The following is a 19,880-nucleotide window of genomic DNA, read 5'->3' as shown; positions in this document are numbered from 1 at the left end:
AGTATTCATCTAAATTTGTTTGTGTTTTTAAAGTTATTTGTAAAATAAGTATCTAGTTAAAACAGCATTTGCTTAACCCCTGGCTGTCACTGTTTAAACAATGTTGCAAAAGTCTTAGTTCCAATACCAATAGTGTACTGACTAAAGATGGACATAGACGTTCAGATTTTAATCCTTGGATGATGAATGTTCAGATAGTGATCGTATACGAGCGAAAACTAACCATTCAAATTTAAATTGTAGAATTAAAGTAGTGTAAATAACAAATCAGACCAGTGGGGTAACTATCGAGGAAACAGACCTTCCTCAATACCTAACAAGGCTAAAGCAGAGCATAAGCCGGCACAGGGCAAAGAGTGAATGGGGTCGGATGGAGAGTGGTTGGGATCAGGTCAGTGGGGTCAGACAGAGAGTGGGCAAAGTCCTGGCAGAGAGTGGGCAGAGTCAGGGCAGAAAGTGGGCAGAGGCGGGAAGTGGGTAGGAGGATGAGGATCGGAGTGCGCTGGATTTCTTTGCAGGGGGGCCTGGCACACTCTAGTTACGACTAGGGTTGCCGCCTTTTGAAACGGTGGAGACCGGGCAAGGGGGTGGGACCGTGACGTGGATGGGCGTGTCTGTGATGTCAGGAGGCGGGGCTATGAAGCGGAGATCAGCGATTGCCCGATCGCCGTGTCAATAAAGGGAATCCTGCCCGGTTTTCCCTATTTGGAAAACGGGGCAGGAAGTTTTGACCCGAGCAGTCCTTCAAAATACCAGGCTGTTCGGGTCAAAACCAGACAGGTGGCAACCGTAGTTACGCCACTGAATCAGACAATGTTCTGCCCATTAAGTGACACACAGCAACAGTGTCGGACTGGGACACCAGAGGTCCACCCAAAAACCTTTGATTAGGGGCCCACCAATTAATCTTAGACCAGGGGCCCACTCTTTGTACTATTATTCTTCATTTCCTCACACATCTATTCTCCTTTTCTTTACATACTTTAATCTATTATTACATCTATTTAGCCACTTTGTTCTCATAGAATGGCCATGAAATAGACCAAATGTCTAGCAGCATGAGGGCCCACTGACACCTTGGCCCACCGGGACTTTTCCTGGTATCCCTGTGGGCCAGTCCGACACTGCACAGCAATCGTGGGAAAGTCATGTCCCGGAAATAGTAGTGACAGTCTTCCGTGGATATTGTCAAATAGGCATTAGCTGCAAAGATATTATCATTACCTAACAGAAATCCTCCCCATGGTACGAAAAAATTCGGAGTGATTATTCCACAGACAATCCAAAAAGCATATGTACAGTAAATTCCTTACGTATGACTTTATCTGTGTGTCTATGGCCAACTTAACCCAGTCATTTGTGGGGGAAACTACCAATCTCTGGGCTCTCAGAACATTGCACAGGAACCTGCAATACAGAAAATGCATTGTGCAAAGTGCAAAATCATTTTGCTGTATTTTTTTGCACTTTGCATACTACATTCTGCTCAGTAAATTACCCCTATTAAGATTGCCGAGGTGCAGCAAACCCCCCAGCAGGTAGCATTTACTTGCAACTATTTGCAAGCAAACATCTTATTGGTTACTATGGGTTACTGCACCTAAATATTCTTAGAGCCTTTTATTGCACATGGGGACATGTCAATTATCTGCCTAATTTTCTTCTTGAAAACATCTGAAGTGTTAATTTTTATGTTGCCTGGAGTAATAAAAATCTAAAAATCCATTAAAAAGACCCTCTAAATTCCTCATGTTGTCCATAGTGCCAGATTTTTGCCAGGACGTGGCAAAGAAAAAATAAATGGTCCTACTAACCAAAAAATAGGATTCACTTGTACAAATAATTTTATTAATAACATAAGTAAAAAAAAAAACAATAGATTGTCTCCCAATTTAAATAAAATAAGAAAAAATGTATAATTGAGTCCTGAAGCAAATGTTTTGGAATGCCGAGCGTCCTCCCTGCACTTGGCCCCTTTATACCTGTATAGGTTATATGCTGACACCGTCATTTGCATTTAGATGATGTTTTGTCTCACAGAACTGGAGGCATTAAACATTCAAACCCATTTTTTTACAAATTCTTAATTTTAAATGAGATTCAGACATTAAAGTTCGGAAAGGACGGGCAGGATTTGGTGGATCTACTACTGTAGGTTCAAATTTTAATTGAAATGATATTTTATGCATTTTCTTTGAGACACCACTCAGAAAAGGGCACGGATACGTTTCTTATACTAAAGGAGAAAGTTGCTTGAAAAATAAATGAGCATGATTGGTATTCTCATGGTCTTCATTTTCTATTTGCCATTCTGTTCTGTTTCTCTCCAGGCTGAAATGGAAATGCTGTCTGCTTTCTGTGGGTTAAAGGCATCTGACAACTTGATTTATTATAAAGCTGCATTTTTATTGTTATTATTAGTATTTATTTGATATATCTTTGTTTAGTCCTATTTATTATCAAGTCTGTCATGTAAATCACTGTCTGGTTGTTATGGTAACTCGGACCCTATCAACGAGGTTACAGAATAAATCCAAAACTGAAAAGCTGCAGAATAAAACATTAATTTATATTATAAAAAACGTCACATATTTGACATTGTCTCCGTATTGCATTATTTACACCCTACTAAGTGCTCTGTCATAGTAATTCTTTTTAAAAAGCAGTTTTTTTACAATTATAAACCGGAAAAAAAAAATCTGGACTTTTTGCACATAAAAAATGGTGGCAAAACAATCTTTCCTTAACTTTTTTTTTTTCATAAAAATCATTAGTAATGTGTAGGTAATGGTGCCCCTAAAATAAATATATACAATAAATTAAATCAATTTATAACATAATGTATAGAATATATATATTTGTGTGTATATACAGTATATGTGAAAGTTTTGCAGAATACTCCTTTGAGTTTAATACAAATGGGGAAGGAGAGGGCCACCTATGAGGATCCCCCCACCCACCCCTTATCTATAGAGCAGTGACTATAACAGTCATTTGTAGGGGAAACCACAGGTCTCTATGTTAGAGCCTGCGGCAATATAGAAAATGCAGAATATACAAAATACAGGTATGAATCCTGTTATCCAGAATGCTCGGAACCTGGGGTTTTCCGCATAATGAATCTTTCCGTAATTTGGATGTTTATTTTATTTTAATGTTAAATAAACCCAATAAGCTGGTTTTGCTTCCAATAAGGATAAATTATATCTTAGTTTGGATCAAGTGCAAGATACCCTTTTATTTTTGCAGAGAAGAAGGAAATCATGATTATTTGGATAAAATTGAGTCTATGGGAGACAGCTTTTCTGTAATTCATTCCTGGATAATGGGTTTCTGAATAATGGATCCCATACCTGTATATAGCTAATTCCTGCATTTTTGCAGTTTGCATACAGGTCAGTAAGTGACCCCTATTAAGTTTGCCCAGGTGCAGTAACCTATAGCAACCCCATCAGCAGATAGCATGTACTTGTAAACATCGTATTTGTTACTATAGGTTACTGAGCTAGCGTAAACTTTGTGCCTTTTATTATACATCATTCATATCAGTTTCTGCCCCAGTGGAGCACACACACACTAACTGGGGGTGACCAAGAGGAAACCCATAAAAGCATGGGGAGAAAATACAATCTCCTTTTGTGCCAGTTCAGGCCTCGGAACTGCAAGCCAGCAGTGCTAACCATATTTATTCTTTAATAAATTCTTAAGGAGTCATTTATCAACAGTGGGGCATGGTGCAAAGTGTAAAAAACATTAGCAATCATAGACATCGACTTGATTTTCTGAATTAAAGAAACCAGGGGGTTCGTGCTGCACGTAGCACAGTGACACAAAAATGCGGGCTTGGTGTTGTGACATAATCACGCATGAGCAATAGGCCTTTTGTGTCCCAGAATGAATACTTTTTTTGGATAAGTGGGAGAGAGAGAAGGGGGGTATTGCAAGAATTATGGAGAGAGAGTATGTGAGCATGGTCAAAAGCATTGTGACAATGGCAGAGAGTATAGTGTTTAGAAGTGCAGTACATAGTCAAAGACTGGAGGAGAAATGATGGTAGGAAAAAGAGAATTTTGAAGAAAAATGCAGAGAAGGGGAATGCCTATAACAGGGATCCCCAACCTTTTGAATCCATGAGCAACATTCAGAAGTGAAAGGAGTTGGGGAGCAACGCAAGCATGAAAAATGTTCTTGGCGTACCAAATAAGGGCTGTGATTGGCCATATAGTAGCCCCTATGAGGATTGTAAACCTAAATTGAGGCTCTGTTTGGCAGTACACCTGGTTTTTATACAACCAAAACTTGCTACCAAGCCAGGAATTCAAAAATAATCACCTACTGGGAGCAACATCCAAGAGGTTGGAGAGCAACATGTTGCTCACGAGCTACTGGTTGGGGATCACTGGCCTATAATAAAGTCAAGAAAAGTGCAAGAGGAGTATTAAAGGGAAGTTTAGGGATGAGTTCTGGGAGTTGTATTTTGTATAAACTTTTTGATGGGGAGGGAAGAAGAAGAACTTGCGCCGGGGACAGAAGCATAGAGATTGTCATTGAGCCTAATACTAGGACTGGGCAAGCAATGTGCAGGGAGGACAAGGGGTTGGTACAGTAGAGTGAATCAAATCAAATTGCTGCTGCACATCGGGGCATGAGCACCCCTAGTACTGAGAAATATAGAGAGATACCATGATGCCCAGCAAGCCAGGTAGATTTGGCATTGGGTACTCATGCAAACACTGATATTACTTGGATAAAGCCTGATGCTATTCCCAGAAGGACCACTGCTAATAGTTCCTGCCATAAAGCTTCTTACTGAATCCTGAACATCTGCAGGGTGTAATAACTAAGGAGTAAAATATTAGACCATGGTTATTTTGTTACAGTGCATACCAGGCGCTCTATTGCTCACTGTAAGTGAATAAGAGTTCTAGAGTAAACCAGCTTGTTTGTTATTAGTCTGATACATTTGTTCTCATAGCAAAGACGTCCATCACATTTTCCACTAAACTTTATTTAGCAAATGGATTCTGTAGGATGGGTGACAGATTTGGATGCTAAAACTCCACAAACAAATCAGTAATCTTTATGTTAAATGGCCCCCTGATCACATTGAGCCCCTAATCTATAGCCTATGGTAGCTTGTGCATTAATCTGCCCCTGGTCTTTTCCATAAAATATGTCGATTTAGCAGATTTAACTTTGCCACTGTCTTTCACGCCTTCTGAAAATGTGTATATTATTTTTGCCTAAACTGACTGCATGCAGCTTCTCTCTGTAGGTGGATTCTTATCTTGCTAAACTATAAACCTCAGAGCAAGGGACTGACAGAAGCTCTCTAATCTGCCAGAATTTTTATTCAGTTTTTGTTGTGTATTGTCACCAGCCTTAAGGCTGTGCCATATTTTGATCGCTGCAGCAGACATCAGAACTTCCGAGGTGGCATATCTCCTGAGAATCCCTTGAGCCATCTGTAATGAAATTGTTACCTAGAATTGTTGAGTGTTATATTTTTTATTTCTATGCCTTTTTAAGAAAAAAAATGTCACTGTGTGAAAAGAATCATGTAGATCCACCCTAATAGCATTTAAATGTCCCCACCAGAGATAAAAATTCACTGCCGTAACAGATAAAACAACCCTTCAATGAAATATATTCTCATACCTAAATCTCGGGGGGTTTACGTGTTTCAAATAGTCATTTGCATCTATTTCTGTAGATAACCTCTTTCATCTTTCAAAGCGTACCAAAAGAAAATAATTGAGTTATCATTTATACATTCCCATGGGCAGCTTTTGATTTACTGGGCTTCAAACAGCAGACTGCATCTGATAATTATGTTATGCCCAAAAGCATCGACAGAAGCTCTGCCATATGACAGAGCACTAGGGTTTAATTTTGCACTTTTTGTAAAACTAGCAATAAAAGTAAATGAAGGGTCACTATGGTTCCTGAGTTTGGTTTTTCCTAAGGTTTGATACCGATTGAACTTGGCAAGGCATATATTGACTGGAATTTAATCAGATAACATGTAACGGAATCTTAATCAACACTGATTATAAACTAGATTTATAATGGATCTTTTTTTAACCAAAAAAAAAAGATAAATATTGCCAATAACATGTATATTATAAGAATGGAAGCTTTCATATACAGGTATGGGACCTGTTATCCAGAATGCTCAGGACCCAGGGGTTTTACAGCTAACAGATCTTCATACCTTAAGTCTACTAGAAAACCATGTAAACATTAAATAAATCCATTTGGCTGGTTTTGCTTCCAATAAGGATTAATTATATCTTAGTTTGGATCAAGTACAAGGTACTGTTTTATTATTACAGAGAAAAGGGATTTTTTTTTATTTGGATAAAATGGAGTCTATGGGAGACAGCCTGTTCAGAGCTTTCTGGATAACAGGTTTCCACATAACAGATCCCATACCTGTAAAATAGTGATGAGTGGGTCGAGAAGAACTCGACCCGCACCCAACCCTAACCCAACCCCGCCCAACCAGTGCCAAACTGAATCCATCTTCCCGGGGGGAGGAGGGAGGGGGGGGTCTATGTAGGGTAGTGGGGTAGGGGTTTTTTAACATTAGAGTTGAATTCTTCTTTAAAGTGATATTGACACTAAAAAAAATATTTTCAAAATATTAATCTACATCAAAAGTTAACTATACGTCATGTTGATGTTTTTCGCTGATATTTCTGCTTTTGTAAGTAATTGTCACTTGAAGTTCCTAAACCTGACTGTTTTGCCACCCTGACTGTCCCTTCTTAACCTGTCAGTTAGAGTTTCTAATGCTAATGGTCTCCTGCTGCACAAATATAGCAGCCCCCTCATAGAGGAACAGGGTAATAAGAAAGGTAATGTAAAAGAATCAGGCAAATACTTTCATGGCAAAATTAAAAATAGCATTCAAAGACAATGTTATGATAGATAATATAAAATGTTATTTTATGATTCCAGTATCTCTTTAAGTAAAATTTGCATCTTAGTGAATTTGTGAAGTAACGACCGTTGTCTATATATATAGGGTTGCCACGTGGCCTGCCAGTTACCTGCCTAACTGCTAGTTGATCCAGAGGAAGGCAAAAAAACCCACTTGAAGCCTCTCCAATTTGCCTCAGAGGGGCAAATGGGAATAGTCCCTAGATCAACTTGTACTATGAGCTATCTTCCATAACCCTGTATTCCCTCACTTGCTAAAAAGCCATCCAACCCCTTCTTAAAGCTATCTAGTGTATCAGTCTGTACCACTGATTCAGGGAGACAATTCCACATCTTCACAGCTCTCACTGTAAAAAATCCCTTCCGAACCTCTTTTCTTCTAATTGGAATGTGTGACCTTGTGTCAGATGGAAAGAACTACTGGTAAATAAAGCATTAGAGAGATTATTATATGATGCCCTTATATATTTTATACATAGTCATACCTCCCAACTGTCCTGTTTTGAGTGGGACAGTCCTGCTTTGACAGCTCAACCTGCAGTCCCGGCTTGTTACTGAAATGTCCCGACTTTCTCTTTCATCTCTTGCACTGAACAGCCAGAAAAAGATACAAAGTTTCTAACTTAATTGACTTTTGGCAGAGAGCCCAGAACAGCCACCAGGTGCACTGAGATACTTTTGTAACAATTTTGAGATAAGCAAATAAGGAATTGTAACAATTAAGATAAAAATGTCTCTTGGGAGAATTTAAGACTCACCGTTTAAAGGGCAATTCACATTTTATTAGCAAAACTGTAATAAAGGAAAAGAACCACAGAAATATGTTCAAACTTTCATAACCTGCCACATTTTGTAAAATGAACATGGTAATTGGGGGGGTGTGGCCACAAAAATGGCACCATGCAACGAGCCGCGGGAGGTATGCATAGTTATCATATATCACCCCTTAAGCCTCTTCTCCAGCATGAACAACCAAGTTCATTATCTACAAGCAAATAACTATACAGGAGATTAGATATATGATGACTATAGATAACAAATATGATGTCCTAGTAGGTCATTGCTGAAGCGGCTTCTTCCTCTCTCCCTGTATCATCCCCATATAATCTACAGTCTGGTCATTTCCCTATGGGACCAGACTGTAAATGACATCCTTATAAACGTTGCGTTCTGATGTCAGAACGCGCCGTTTATAACAGCAGTCCCCAGCCGCCGATTTTGACGCCACGAGTCCGAAATTGGACGCCGCCACTTTCGAATTGGACACTGAAACTGCCAAAGCCCCCCCCCACACCCCTCCCGACATTTCACACAAAATGTAGATTATAATGCAGGGGTGTCCAAACTGCGGCCCGGGGGCCACATGCGGCCCAGCTTGAAACGCTTGGTTCCCGAGGAAATAGGAGGAGGGGGGACTCTCCCCATTTCCCAGTTAGTAATAATAATATAATAATACGTCTATTTAATATCCAGGTGTCCCATATTCCAGTGTATAGCTCCATCTGGTTATCCAACTGGCATTGTAGTTCTTTTCTGTGTATTTCCTTTACTCTTACAAATCAAACGTGTTTTTGTGTATGTCATGTGTGGCCCCAGACAATTTTATCTTTTTCCAATGTGGCCCGGCGAGCCAAAAGTTTGGACACCCCTGTTATAATGCATAATGTACCCCCTACTGAAATTTATAAAGATATTAGAAGTCACCTCAGAGTTATGTGACCTTCGGCCTCGTGCTTTTTTATGTTCACATAACTCCTCGGTGACATAATATCTTTATAATACACAAAAGCCATGAATATCTTGTAAATTATATCCTTATAAACAGTGAGTTCTGATGTCATCAGTTATAAACGGTGAGTTCTGATGTCATTTCTGTCACATGACTCACTGAAACTTGTATATTATAATAAATAAAGTACCCCCAGTTGTAAAATATGAGGATATTACAAGCTACCTCGGAGTTCCATGACCTGTATAAAAACACTCTGCATTTGGCCTTGTGTTTTTATACAGGTCATGGAACTCCAAGGTAACTTCTAATATCCTCATATTTTACAAGAGGGGGTACTTTATTCACTATATAATACACAAAAGCCATGAATATCTTGTAAATTATATCCTTATAAACAGTGAGTTCTGATGTCATCAGTTATAAACGGTGAGTTCTGATGTCATTTCTGTCACATGACTCACTGAAACTTGTGTATTATAATAAATAAAGTACCCCCAGTTGTAAAATATGAGGATATTACAAGTTACCTCGGAGTTCCATGACCTGTATAAAAACACTCTGCATTTGGCCTTGTGTTTTTATACAGGTCATGGAACTCCGAGGTAACTTCTAATATCCTCATATTTTACAAGAGGGGGTACTTTATTCACTATATAAATTACAGTAGGGGGTACATTATCCACTATATTAAACACCCCAAGCTTCTCACACCCTCTCCCACAACAGTATGCTTGAAATATATCCAATCTGTGCTTTTATTGAGTGAATGTTTTATTGAGTGAATGTTTTATTGAGTGAATGTTTTATTGAGTGAATGTATACTCTTCCAAGTTTGTCCTCCTTCTGTTTTCTGTTAAAAACTTAATAAAGTTATATTTATTATATATTATGACTTGCAAAAGTAAAGATCCAGTGAGGCAGTATTCCTATGCATAGAAATCAATTTATTGGTATCATGGGACCAGACTTTTAGACGTTTCAATGAATCTCTGACAGAAACCAAATCACTGCAGAAGGAAGAAAGCGCGCAAGGATCTCTTTCCCATCAGACGTGACGTCATCAGAGTGCGCTGACAGCTCGTTTGTTTGGGTCCGAGAGGAGCGCTAGTGGCGCCAGACAAGGATGCAGCAGCCCGTGGCCTCTCGGGACGAAGAAGAAGAGGAGCCGGATCAAGGCAGCGTGGAACTCACTACCCTGCAGCCGGCAGAGACAGATGGAGTCGGACAGTACCCGGCCGAGATGGACTCCAGGGTGCTCTACTTTAACATGGTTCCCGTGGAATCCGTGGAGCCCGAGGAGGAGAACAGTGACCTGCTGGACAGTACAGCCAGCCCCGAGGAGCTAGAGGACGAGGATAACTCTGGGGACAATGAGAGTGTGGTGACCAAGTCGTGCACTTTCCAGGGCTGTCCGGAGACCACTAGTCAGGTGGCCAAGCAGAGGAAGCCGTGGATGTGCAAGAAGCACCGCAACAAGATGTACAAGGACAAGTACAAGAACAAGAAGAAGAACGACCAGGCCATGAGCACTGCCAGCAAACTGGAGGTCAGCCCGGCTATGGGCAGGGATCACTATATATATATAGCTGCCTGTATATTTTGGGGTACCTAGGAAAGCACAATGTGTCACAGAAGTGAACCCTAGGACCCCAGCACTGCCGGTCAGTAATACTAGGGGGCAAATTTACTAAGCGCCAAAAATTCACCAGCGATGGCTTCACAGGCAGCGCAATGTTTCGTCAGGTGAAAATTCACTCAGACAATGTTTATTCACTAACATGCAAAGCTGCGTCCAGGGCACCGAACGCTGGCGAAGTTGCGCTCGCGTTAATTCGGCAATCAGAGAGAAGTTAGCTAGTGTTGGCTAATTTGCATACAGCGGGAAGTTGAATGTTGCAGCAAATACATTACACAAATAAAATAGAGTTATTATTTTGCCCTACACATGAGCCCAGTGTATAGTTAATGTGCCGTATGTTAGGGAATGTAGGGGGGAAGTTGGTTACCCCCAAAAAAATTTACGCTCTTTTGCAGCCTATCACCCTGAAAAATGGAAAGGACGCCAGCGTTTTTTGGGACTTAGAAAAATGTTCAACTAAATTTTGAGGAAGTCCTATCTACTCTATTGCACTTTGCCTGGTCTGAGGTGGTGAAGGCAAGTCTGGCGCAAGAGGTAACGTCCAGTAAAACCCGCATCTTAGTGAATTTGCAGAGTAACGTCTTTCACCAGAGCGCAACTTCACCTGGCGATTGAGTGCGAATGAGCGCCAGCATCTGTTTCTTTCGCTATTGAAGTTACTCCTGTGCCCGTTAGTAAATCGGCGAAGTACCGAAATGACGTCATGCTGGCGAATTTTCACCGGCATTCATCACTTCGCCCTTTAGTAAATTTGCCCCTAAGTCTCATAGCCTGGAGTACCAGAGTTTGACTAATCCTCATCTAATGCATGCTACACTCAGCTATTCCCTGCACCATCTTTCTGCTCAACAACTTTTAGACTTTTAGATTTGCAATTTACACAAAGATCTAATGCCATAGGTTTATAGTCCATGAGTGACAAAGCGAAGATGGTTGTGATTATTGATGTCTGTATGAGCTTTATAGTGTTGCTGGTGCTCAGCAGAGTAAATGCCAAGATTTGCAAACAAACAAGGGAAAGTAGTGCTCACCGATCATTTTTAAACTATTAAAGGAGAACTAAAGCCTAAACATTAATATGGCTAAAAATGCCATATTTTATATACTGAACTTATTGCACCAACCTACAGTTTCAGCTTGTCAATAGCAGCAATGATCCAGGACTTTAAACTTGTCACAGGGGGTCACCATCTTGGAAAGTGTCTGTGACACTCACATGCTCAGTGGGCTCTGAGCAGCTGTTGAGAAGCTAAGCTTAGGGCTCGTCACTTATTATCCAGCAGAAAATGAGGTTGGCCTGTAATATAAGCTGATGCTACAGGGCTGATTATTAAATTCTGATGCTAATTGCACTGGTTTCTGTGCTGCCATGTAGTAATTATCTGTATTAATTACTAATCAGCCTTATATTGTGACATTTATATTCTGTGAACTGTATATTGTGAGTCAGTCGCTAAGCTCAGTAAGTGGCAGCAGCACAGAGCATGTGCAGTGAATCAGCAGAAAAGAAGATGGAGAGCTACTGGGGCATCTTTGGAGACACAGATCTTTACTGCTAAAGGTTTGTAGTTGCCTTGGGCTGGTACAGAAACACAAAACATAATTTACAACGTTTCTAGCTAGTTCTTTAGTTAAGCTTTAGTTCTCCTTTAAGCAAGGATGCAATGAAGCTTTCACAGACAAATACAAGAAACCTTCTGGACTGATCCTCTGCAAGATTTGCTACACTTTATTTATTTTCTGTGCAATAAGGGCCTGTACTACACCAATGAATACTGGGCTGCTATTCTGTTCATGAGGTGTGGTACATAGGCGGCCCCTCTCAAGCTCCTACAACTCAAGCAGCAGCAGGCACAGGGTGAAGGAGCTCTGTACTTACCAGCAGCCTTATAGCAGGGGGTAAAGACAGGGCTGGCATTTTACAACTATGCCCTGTATGCGCATGCTTATTGAATGAGCGGGTGATTTTGTGTCCCTTCTGTCAGGGCCGCAACTAGAGTAGGCAGAAGAGGCACATGCCTATGGCACAAAGCTTAGGGGTGCCAGGCACATATCTTCCTGTTGCTTACCCCTAGTCTGACTGAGCGAGTTCTGCTCTCCTACTACAAAGCGTGCCTGTTCACGCTCATGCATACACTCATCTGGGCACATATGCTCATGTACCCATTGCGGTTGAGAGCGAAGCAACTGATCGGGTTGCTTGGAGCTCCCAGCCCTGCCTTCTATATCACTTGTACCTGGAGTGTATGTAAATGAGGCCTGCATTGTCGGCAAACCTCATGAGAAATGTAAGCTGCTTCACTGTGCAGATGTACGAGTACATTGCTACTTTCACTACATGTATGGGACCTGTTATACAGAATAGTCAGGACCTGGGGTGTTCCAGATAACCGATCTTTCAGTAATTTGGATCTTCATACGTCATCTTAAAGGGCATGTAAAGGCAAAAAAATAAAATCCCATTTTTACTTTCTTTAATGAAAAAGAAACCTATCTCCAATATACTTTAATTAAAAAATGTGTACCGTTTTTATAAGAAACCTGACTGTATGCAGTGAAATTCTCTCTTCATTTACTGCTGTGGATAGGAATTGTCATACAGTCCCCAACTGCTGAGCAGGGAAACAATCATACTTATGAACAGCAGGGGGAGCCCCCGCCTTACTTCCCAGCCATGCAGAACTCGAGCAGCTTTGTTTATGATGATCCCTAAGCAGCCCAGATCACACTGAGCATGTGCACAGTCTTAGTCTTGCAAAGATGTTTAGCATAGTTACAAGATGGTGACCCCCTGTAGCCAACTTTGAAAGCATAAATTATTTGTTTGATTAGGCTTGTGGTGCAGTAAGTTCATCTTTATATTTAGTATACAAAGTACAGCATTTCTAGCCTTATTCCATTTTAGACTTTACATGCCCTTTAAGTCTACTAGAAAATCATGTAAACATTAAAGGACCAGTAACACCAAAAAATTAAAGTGTTTTAAAGTAAAGAAAATATCATGTACTGGTGCCCTGCACTGGTAAAAATGATCTGTTTGCTTCAGAAACTCTACTATAGTTCATATAAACAAGCTGCTTTGTAGCAATGGCGGAAATTGAAAAAAGGCTAAATGGCACAGGATAAGTAATGGACAACAGATAACACCATTATGTTCTACAGAGCTTATCTGCTGTGTAACTTGAGCTTTTGCTCCTTTGAATGGCTGCCCCCACTACTACACATCAGCTTATTTATATAAACAATAGTAGTGTTTCTGAAGCAAACACTGCTGTTTTACCAGTGCAGGGCAACACTGCATTATATTTTTATTACTTTAAAACAATTTCATTTTTTGATATTGCTGGTCCTTTAAATAAACCCAATAGGCTGGGTTTGCTTCCAAAAAGGATTAATTATATCTTAGTTGGGATCAAGTACAAAGTACTGTTTTATTATTACAGAGAAAAAGGAAATCTAATTTAAACATTTGGATTATTTGATAAAGTCTATAGAAGACATCCTTTCTGTAATTCTGAGCTTTCTGGATAATGGGTTTCCAGATAACGGATCCCATACCTGTACTTTGTAAACAATTGTAGTTTATTTTGTTTTTAAGTGAATTTGAGAGTTTTAATATACAGGAACTAAATATGAATGTTTTTCAGTATATTTGGTCTCATTGATGACACTACTCATGGTATTAATTGCTCTATTTATCCCTAAACCTTTCCATGCAGGACAGCCCAGAGTGCCCGATCTCACTTACCAAACAAAGGTCTAATTCCGTCGGGGATCGACCTGCACGGCCATCACTACTGGAACAAGTATTAAACCAGAAGCGACTGGTAAGTATTCTGTGACGCTTCATGAGAGTGAGCTGTATATGTACGACTGCTGCCTGCCAAGTCATAATGGGTCTGAATCTGGAGTTTAAACCAAAATCCAGAGCATCACTGGTTTGTCTCTTGGTGCATTTTGTTGCAAGAAAAAACATGCAAACGTTGGTATTACCTGGATTATTGTATTCATTGGTGCAGTGGTCTTGCAGCCAAAACATTATTTACAAGGGCTTTATTTGTTCTCCCCATTATCATGTGGGTTTCCTCTGCGTACTCCATTTTCCTCCCACACACCAAAAACATACAGGCAGGTTCCAGATAAAATTAGTCCTAGAGTGTGTGAATGTGACTGGGACCTTAGACTGTAAGCTCTGCTGGGGCAGGGACTGATGTGAATGATGGATAATCTCTGTAAAGCACTATGGAATATGTTGGCGCTATACAAATAATAAAAATATGATCTTGAATTAAGTCAGAAGCAGATTGTTATTACGGAGGAAGCAGTAATAACATAACAGTGGGCAAACACAATCTTCTCAAACACACAGAGTTATTTATCAAAGTCCAAATGCCAAAAACTTGAATAATTTGAGGGTTTTTTTGTGGAAAAAAAACCCTCGAATTTTTTGGGATTTATGAAACCCCCGAGGCTGCAAAAAGTCAGAATCCGAAAATCCGGACTCTCAGACCTACTGAGGTAGTATATAAGTCAATGGGAGAGGTCCCTATGTTATTGTGAAGTTTCTGTGATTGAATTAGCCTGAAAATCCAACTATTTCTGAGTTTTCGGCCAAAAATCTGAAAAAAATCGCACGAATCTGGAAAAATGTTTTTTTTCACAAACCGATTTATTCATGCTTTTTTTTTAACAATAAATAAAGTAAAATGGTGGATTCTAGTTTGGTCGGACATTTTTAAAAACTCAGAAAAACTAATATCTCTGGGCCACTGGAGACACCAAATGGTTAATACTTGTTTAAAACTGTGAGCCATGTTTGTTTTATCTTGTTTATCCATCTTGTCTTATTTTGTTACATCTTTCCCCTTCCCTTGAAACAAAAATAAAGACTTTAAGGGAGCTAGCACACGGGCAGATTCGGGGAGATTAAGTCGCCTGGCGACTGATCGCCTCTTCAGTGGGGCGTCAATCTCCCCGAACTGCCTTCCGCCTACTATAATGAATTCAATTTATTTCCAAAGTCACCCGAAGTTTCCTCGTGAGGCAATTTTGGAAATTGAAGCGCTGCGAGTACATTGGTGCTGGCGTTTTCTCATATCAGGTGGAAGGCAGTTCGGGGAGATTGTTGCCCAGCAGAAGAGGCGATTAGTCGCCAGGCGATTAAATCTCCCCGAATCTGCCCGTGTGCTAGCTCCCTAAGGGCAAAGACACATGCTCAGATTCGGGGAGATTTATTCGCCTGACAATTAATCACCTCTTAGGGGCTTATGTATCAAAATCCATTTTTTTTTCTTAGGGCAGAAACACGGTCAGATTCGGGGAGATTAGTCGCCCAGCGTCAAATCTCCTCTTCTTCAGGCGACTAATCTCCCCGAACTGCCTTCCCATCAGCTAGAATGTAAATCGCCGGCAGGATGGGACTCGGAACCTTCTTTTTTTCAAAGTCGCACAAAGTTCCCTCGTGAGGCGACTTCGGAAAACGAAGCGCTCCGAGTGCTATCCCGCCGGCGATTTATATTCTAGCCGATGGGAGGCAGTTCAGGGGAATTAATCGTCCGAAGAAGAGGAGCTTTGACGCTGGGCGACTAATCTCCCCGAATCTGACCATGTCTCTGCCCTAAGAAAAAAAAATATGGATAAATGATATGATAAATAAAAAAAATGTTTCTGTCCACACCTCAGCTAATCTATTGTTGTCTTTCTGCAAGTCACTGCTCAGAAGCCCAGAAGTCGTCCGCTTCCTGCAGACTCAGCAGCAGCTTCTCAGTCGCCAAGCATTCGAGCAAAGACAGTCATCCCAAGGCTCTTCCCAATGAATTTGCAAGAAGAGCACAGTTCCTTCTTCTTATCATTCATAAGCCGGGGCTTCCAGCACTAAAACTTTTTATTTATTGGTTTGGATCAGAATTTTATACATTTCTGTGCACATTGAATTACAAATGGTAAAAGAGTTGGTTCTGGTGGCGCCATGCACACGTGTTACACAGTGAAACAGTTCATTGTCTCTACTGATACTGATATTGCAGCAATATTCCCCCCAATGAACCAATTCTTTCTCGATCAACTTCTGCATTTGTGTCCTGGAACATTCAGAGGTAAAAGCCAATCAGTGATGTCGTACTTTATACCTTTTGCATCAACACGTTTTGTAACCAATGAGTTTTGTAACTTTTGGATCTCATTCTGTTTTACTTTTTTATATGTTTTAATATGGATTTGTTTGTTTTACTCTGTTTTTTTAATATTCAATGCATACCTCCCAACTGTCCCGTTTTTAGAGGGACAGTCCCTCTTTTGACAGCTCAACCCACACTCCCTCGTTTTTAAAAAGAAAAAAAGTTTCTGACTTAAAGGGGTGGTTCACCTTTAAGTAAACGTTTAGTATTTAATATAAAGGCCAGTTCCAAGCAACTTTTCTATTGGTTTTCATTATTTATTTTGTATTGTTTTATAATTATTTGCCTTTTTCTTCTGACCCTTTCCAACTTTCAAATGGGCGTCACTGACCCCATCTAAAAAAACAAATGCTCTGTAAGGCTACAACTGTATTGTTACTTTTCATCTCTCATCTTTCTAGTAAGGTCCTGTTCTATTTATTGTCCAGTATCTTATTCAAAAATCAATGCATGGTTGCTAGGGTAATTTGGACCCTAGCTACCAGATTGTTTATAATGCAAATTGAAGAGCTGCTGAATAAAAAGCTATATAACTCAAAAACCTTAAATAATAAAAACTGAAAACAATTTGTAAGTTGTCTCAGAATATCACTCTCTATATCATACTAAAAGTTAACTCAAAGGTGAACAACCCCTTAACAATGTTAGATAACAGGTCTCTTGGGAGACGTTAGACTCACCTTCATTAGCAAAACTGTAATAACTGAAAAAAAAACACAAACATGTTTTTGTATAATATAATTTGTGTTTTTGTATAATATATAATTATATTATAATATAATTAGGGGGTGTGGCCACAAAAATTGGCGTAGTCAAAAAACTTTTTTGTCCCTTTTTTTATTTCTAAAATTTTGGGAGGTATTTTCCATATGTTAACTAAACTCACTTCCTCCAGCATAACAATGGCAGATTATCATGGTAGCATGCTTGCATAGTTTAAGAAGCAATATGTTGATATGTATGTATATTATCTTTACTACATGGCAGGCCAATGGCTAAAGTAACTATATGCTTAAAGGAGTAGTTAACCTTTAAAGGATAAATAAAGCCTAACTAAAGAAGTAGTTAGAAATGTTGTACATTATGTTTTGTGCTTCTGTACCAGCCCAAGGCAACCACAGCCCTTTAGCTGTAAAGATCTGTGTCTCCAAAGATGCCCCAGTAGCTCCCCATCTTCTTTTCTGCTGATTCACTGCACATGCTCTGTGCTGCTGTCACTTACTGAGCTTAGGGATCGACTCAATATACAGTACACATAGAATAGAAATGTCACAATATAAGGCTGATTAGTAATTAATACAGATAATTATTACATGGCAGCTCAGAAACCAGTGCAATTAGCATCAGAATTTAATAATCAGCCCTGTAGCATCAGTTTATATTACAGACCAACCTCATTTTCTGCTGGATAATTAGTGACAACCCCTAAACTTAGCTTCTCAACAGCTGCTCAGAGCCCACTGAGCATGTGAGTGTCACAGACACTTTCCAAGATGGTGACCCCCTGTGACAAGTTTGAAGTCCTGGATCATTGCTGCTATTGAGAAACTGAAACTTTAGGCTGGTGCAATAAGTTCAGTACGGTATATAAAACATTGCATCTTTAGCCATATTCAATTTTAGGGTTTAGTTCTCCTCTAAGTTAACTTTTAGTATGATGTACAGTAATTTTACAGGCCAATTTGAATTTGGTCTTCAATTTTTTATATCATTTTGCTGTAACTTTTTATCAGCTTACGAGTTTGGAATTTTACTAGCTGTGTGGTTGCTAAGGTGCCATTTACCATAGCAACCAGTCATTTGAATGGCTGGAGGATAAATAGGAGAAGTCTGATTAAAAAGATAAATAATGAAAAGTAGCATTAAACCATAGCCTCAAAGAAAACTAGGTTTTTGGATGCCAGGGTTAACATGTTTTGGCGTCTCTATTATGTGTATGACAGGTGTATGTTACAGTGTTGGATCATACTGTCATTCTTTAGGGGGATTGATTTGCATACAGAAGTTCAGATTTCCCCTGTTGTCCCTATAAAATTGTGTTTCTTTAAAGAGAATGTTGTACTTGTTCATATTTTGTGGTTTTATGACGACCTTATTGTTGTATTGTTACTTTGTATTGAATTGTATTGTGTACTTTTGTGCTCTATGTGGAGATGTTGCGCATCAAAACAATGAAACGTTTCATAGCCAACTCTTCATACTGTGTGTTCCTTCCTTTACAGTTCTAATATTAGAGATTGGGAGTCCCATCCCCCATCTCTTTTTCATGCACGGTGGCTGGAGAAGAGCGCGCTGTAAGTCAGTGATCCCCAACCATTGGCTAGTAAACATGTTGCTCACCAACCCCTTGAATGTCGCTCCCAGTGGCCTCATAGCAGGTGATTATTTTTCAATTCCAGGCTTGGAGGCAAGTTTTGGTTGTATAAAAACCAGATGTACTGCCAAACAAGTCTCCTGTAGCTGCCAGTCCTCATGGGGACTATCAATAGCCAATCACAGCCCTTATTTGGCACCACCCAGGAACATTTTTCATGCTTGTGTTGCTCCCCAACTCTTTCAAAATCACGGGACTTTGTCACAAAACCAGGAAGTAAAAAAAAATGTATTTCCATCTCCAATTTTCATATGCAAATTAGAATTCGATTCGGTATTCGGCCGAATCTTTCATGAAGGATTCGGCTGAATCCAAAACAGTGGATTTGGTGCATCCCTACTTAGATTGCAAGCGCAACGAGGAGCTGGCACTGTGTGTGGGTAAATAAGTAGAGAGTAGTGATGTGTGGGTCAGGGTTTTCCTGACCGGCACCCGACCCTAACTCATCCTGCTCCAACCCGCACCCGGTCCTTTTATAGACCAGTAAATCAATTATAAATAGGCTGTAGCTCACCTTTAGTATATGTAGGTGGATTCTCCTGCAAGGTGTCCTGTGTCCACACCCAAATTGATACAGTCCTGCTTTCTACTATAATACTGACTTTTATAGACCAGTGCTGACCCGCCCCACCGATGACATCACAAAAGGGGCGGGGTGAGCTGACGCGAGACCATAAAACCGGAAGTCGGCATTTGAAAGTGGCGGGGAGAGCAGGAGAAGAGCTCAACCTACCACCCGCGAGGAGCAGTGGGAGGTCGACCAGAACCTGCAGGTATCGGGTCGGCCCGCACATCACTAGTAGCAAGAGAGAGAGAGAATGGATAATAATATTAACCCTCCACCCACCAATACCTTTTATCCGAACTGGGCAGAATTTTAGTAAGGATGCAGACGTTCTAGACAATGTCCTACTGAATATCATTTTTGCCCATGGGCTGAGTGTGGGATTGGTGGTGTTTAGTTGAGGGACAGCTGTGAATAATTATTTCCCTGTATTCCTCACGAATATCTAA

The 19,880-nt window shown here is 40.2% G+C and overlaps 1 protein-coding gene across 1 annotated transcript; it reads left to right on the top strand.

Moving 5' to 3' along the window:
• Positions 1-9,672: 9,672 nt before the first annotated feature.
• On the top strand, positions 9,673-16,727 carry rfxap.S (regulatory factor X associated protein S homeolog). Its single transcript, XM_018250238.2, has 3 exons — positions 9,673-10,223; positions 14,036-14,143; positions 16,025-16,727. The coding sequence occupies exons 1-3, from the start codon at positions 9,801-9,803 to the stop codon at positions 16,130-16,132; spliced, it is 639 nt and encodes a 212-aa protein (XP_018105727.1). The 5' UTR covers positions 9,673-9,800; the 3' UTR covers positions 16,133-16,727.
• Positions 16,728-19,880: the final 3,153 nt, after the last annotated feature.

Source organism: Xenopus laevis, chromosome 2S (genome assembly GCF_017654675.1).
Source record: "Xenopus laevis strain J_2021 chromosome 2S, Xenopus_laevis_v10.1, whole genome shotgun sequence".
NCBI classification, from domain to species: Eukaryota; Metazoa; Chordata; class Amphibia; order Anura; family Pipidae; genus Xenopus; species Xenopus laevis.
Note: the sequence above shows the minus strand (reverse complement) of the source record. Positions and strands in the feature narration are given on the sequence as shown.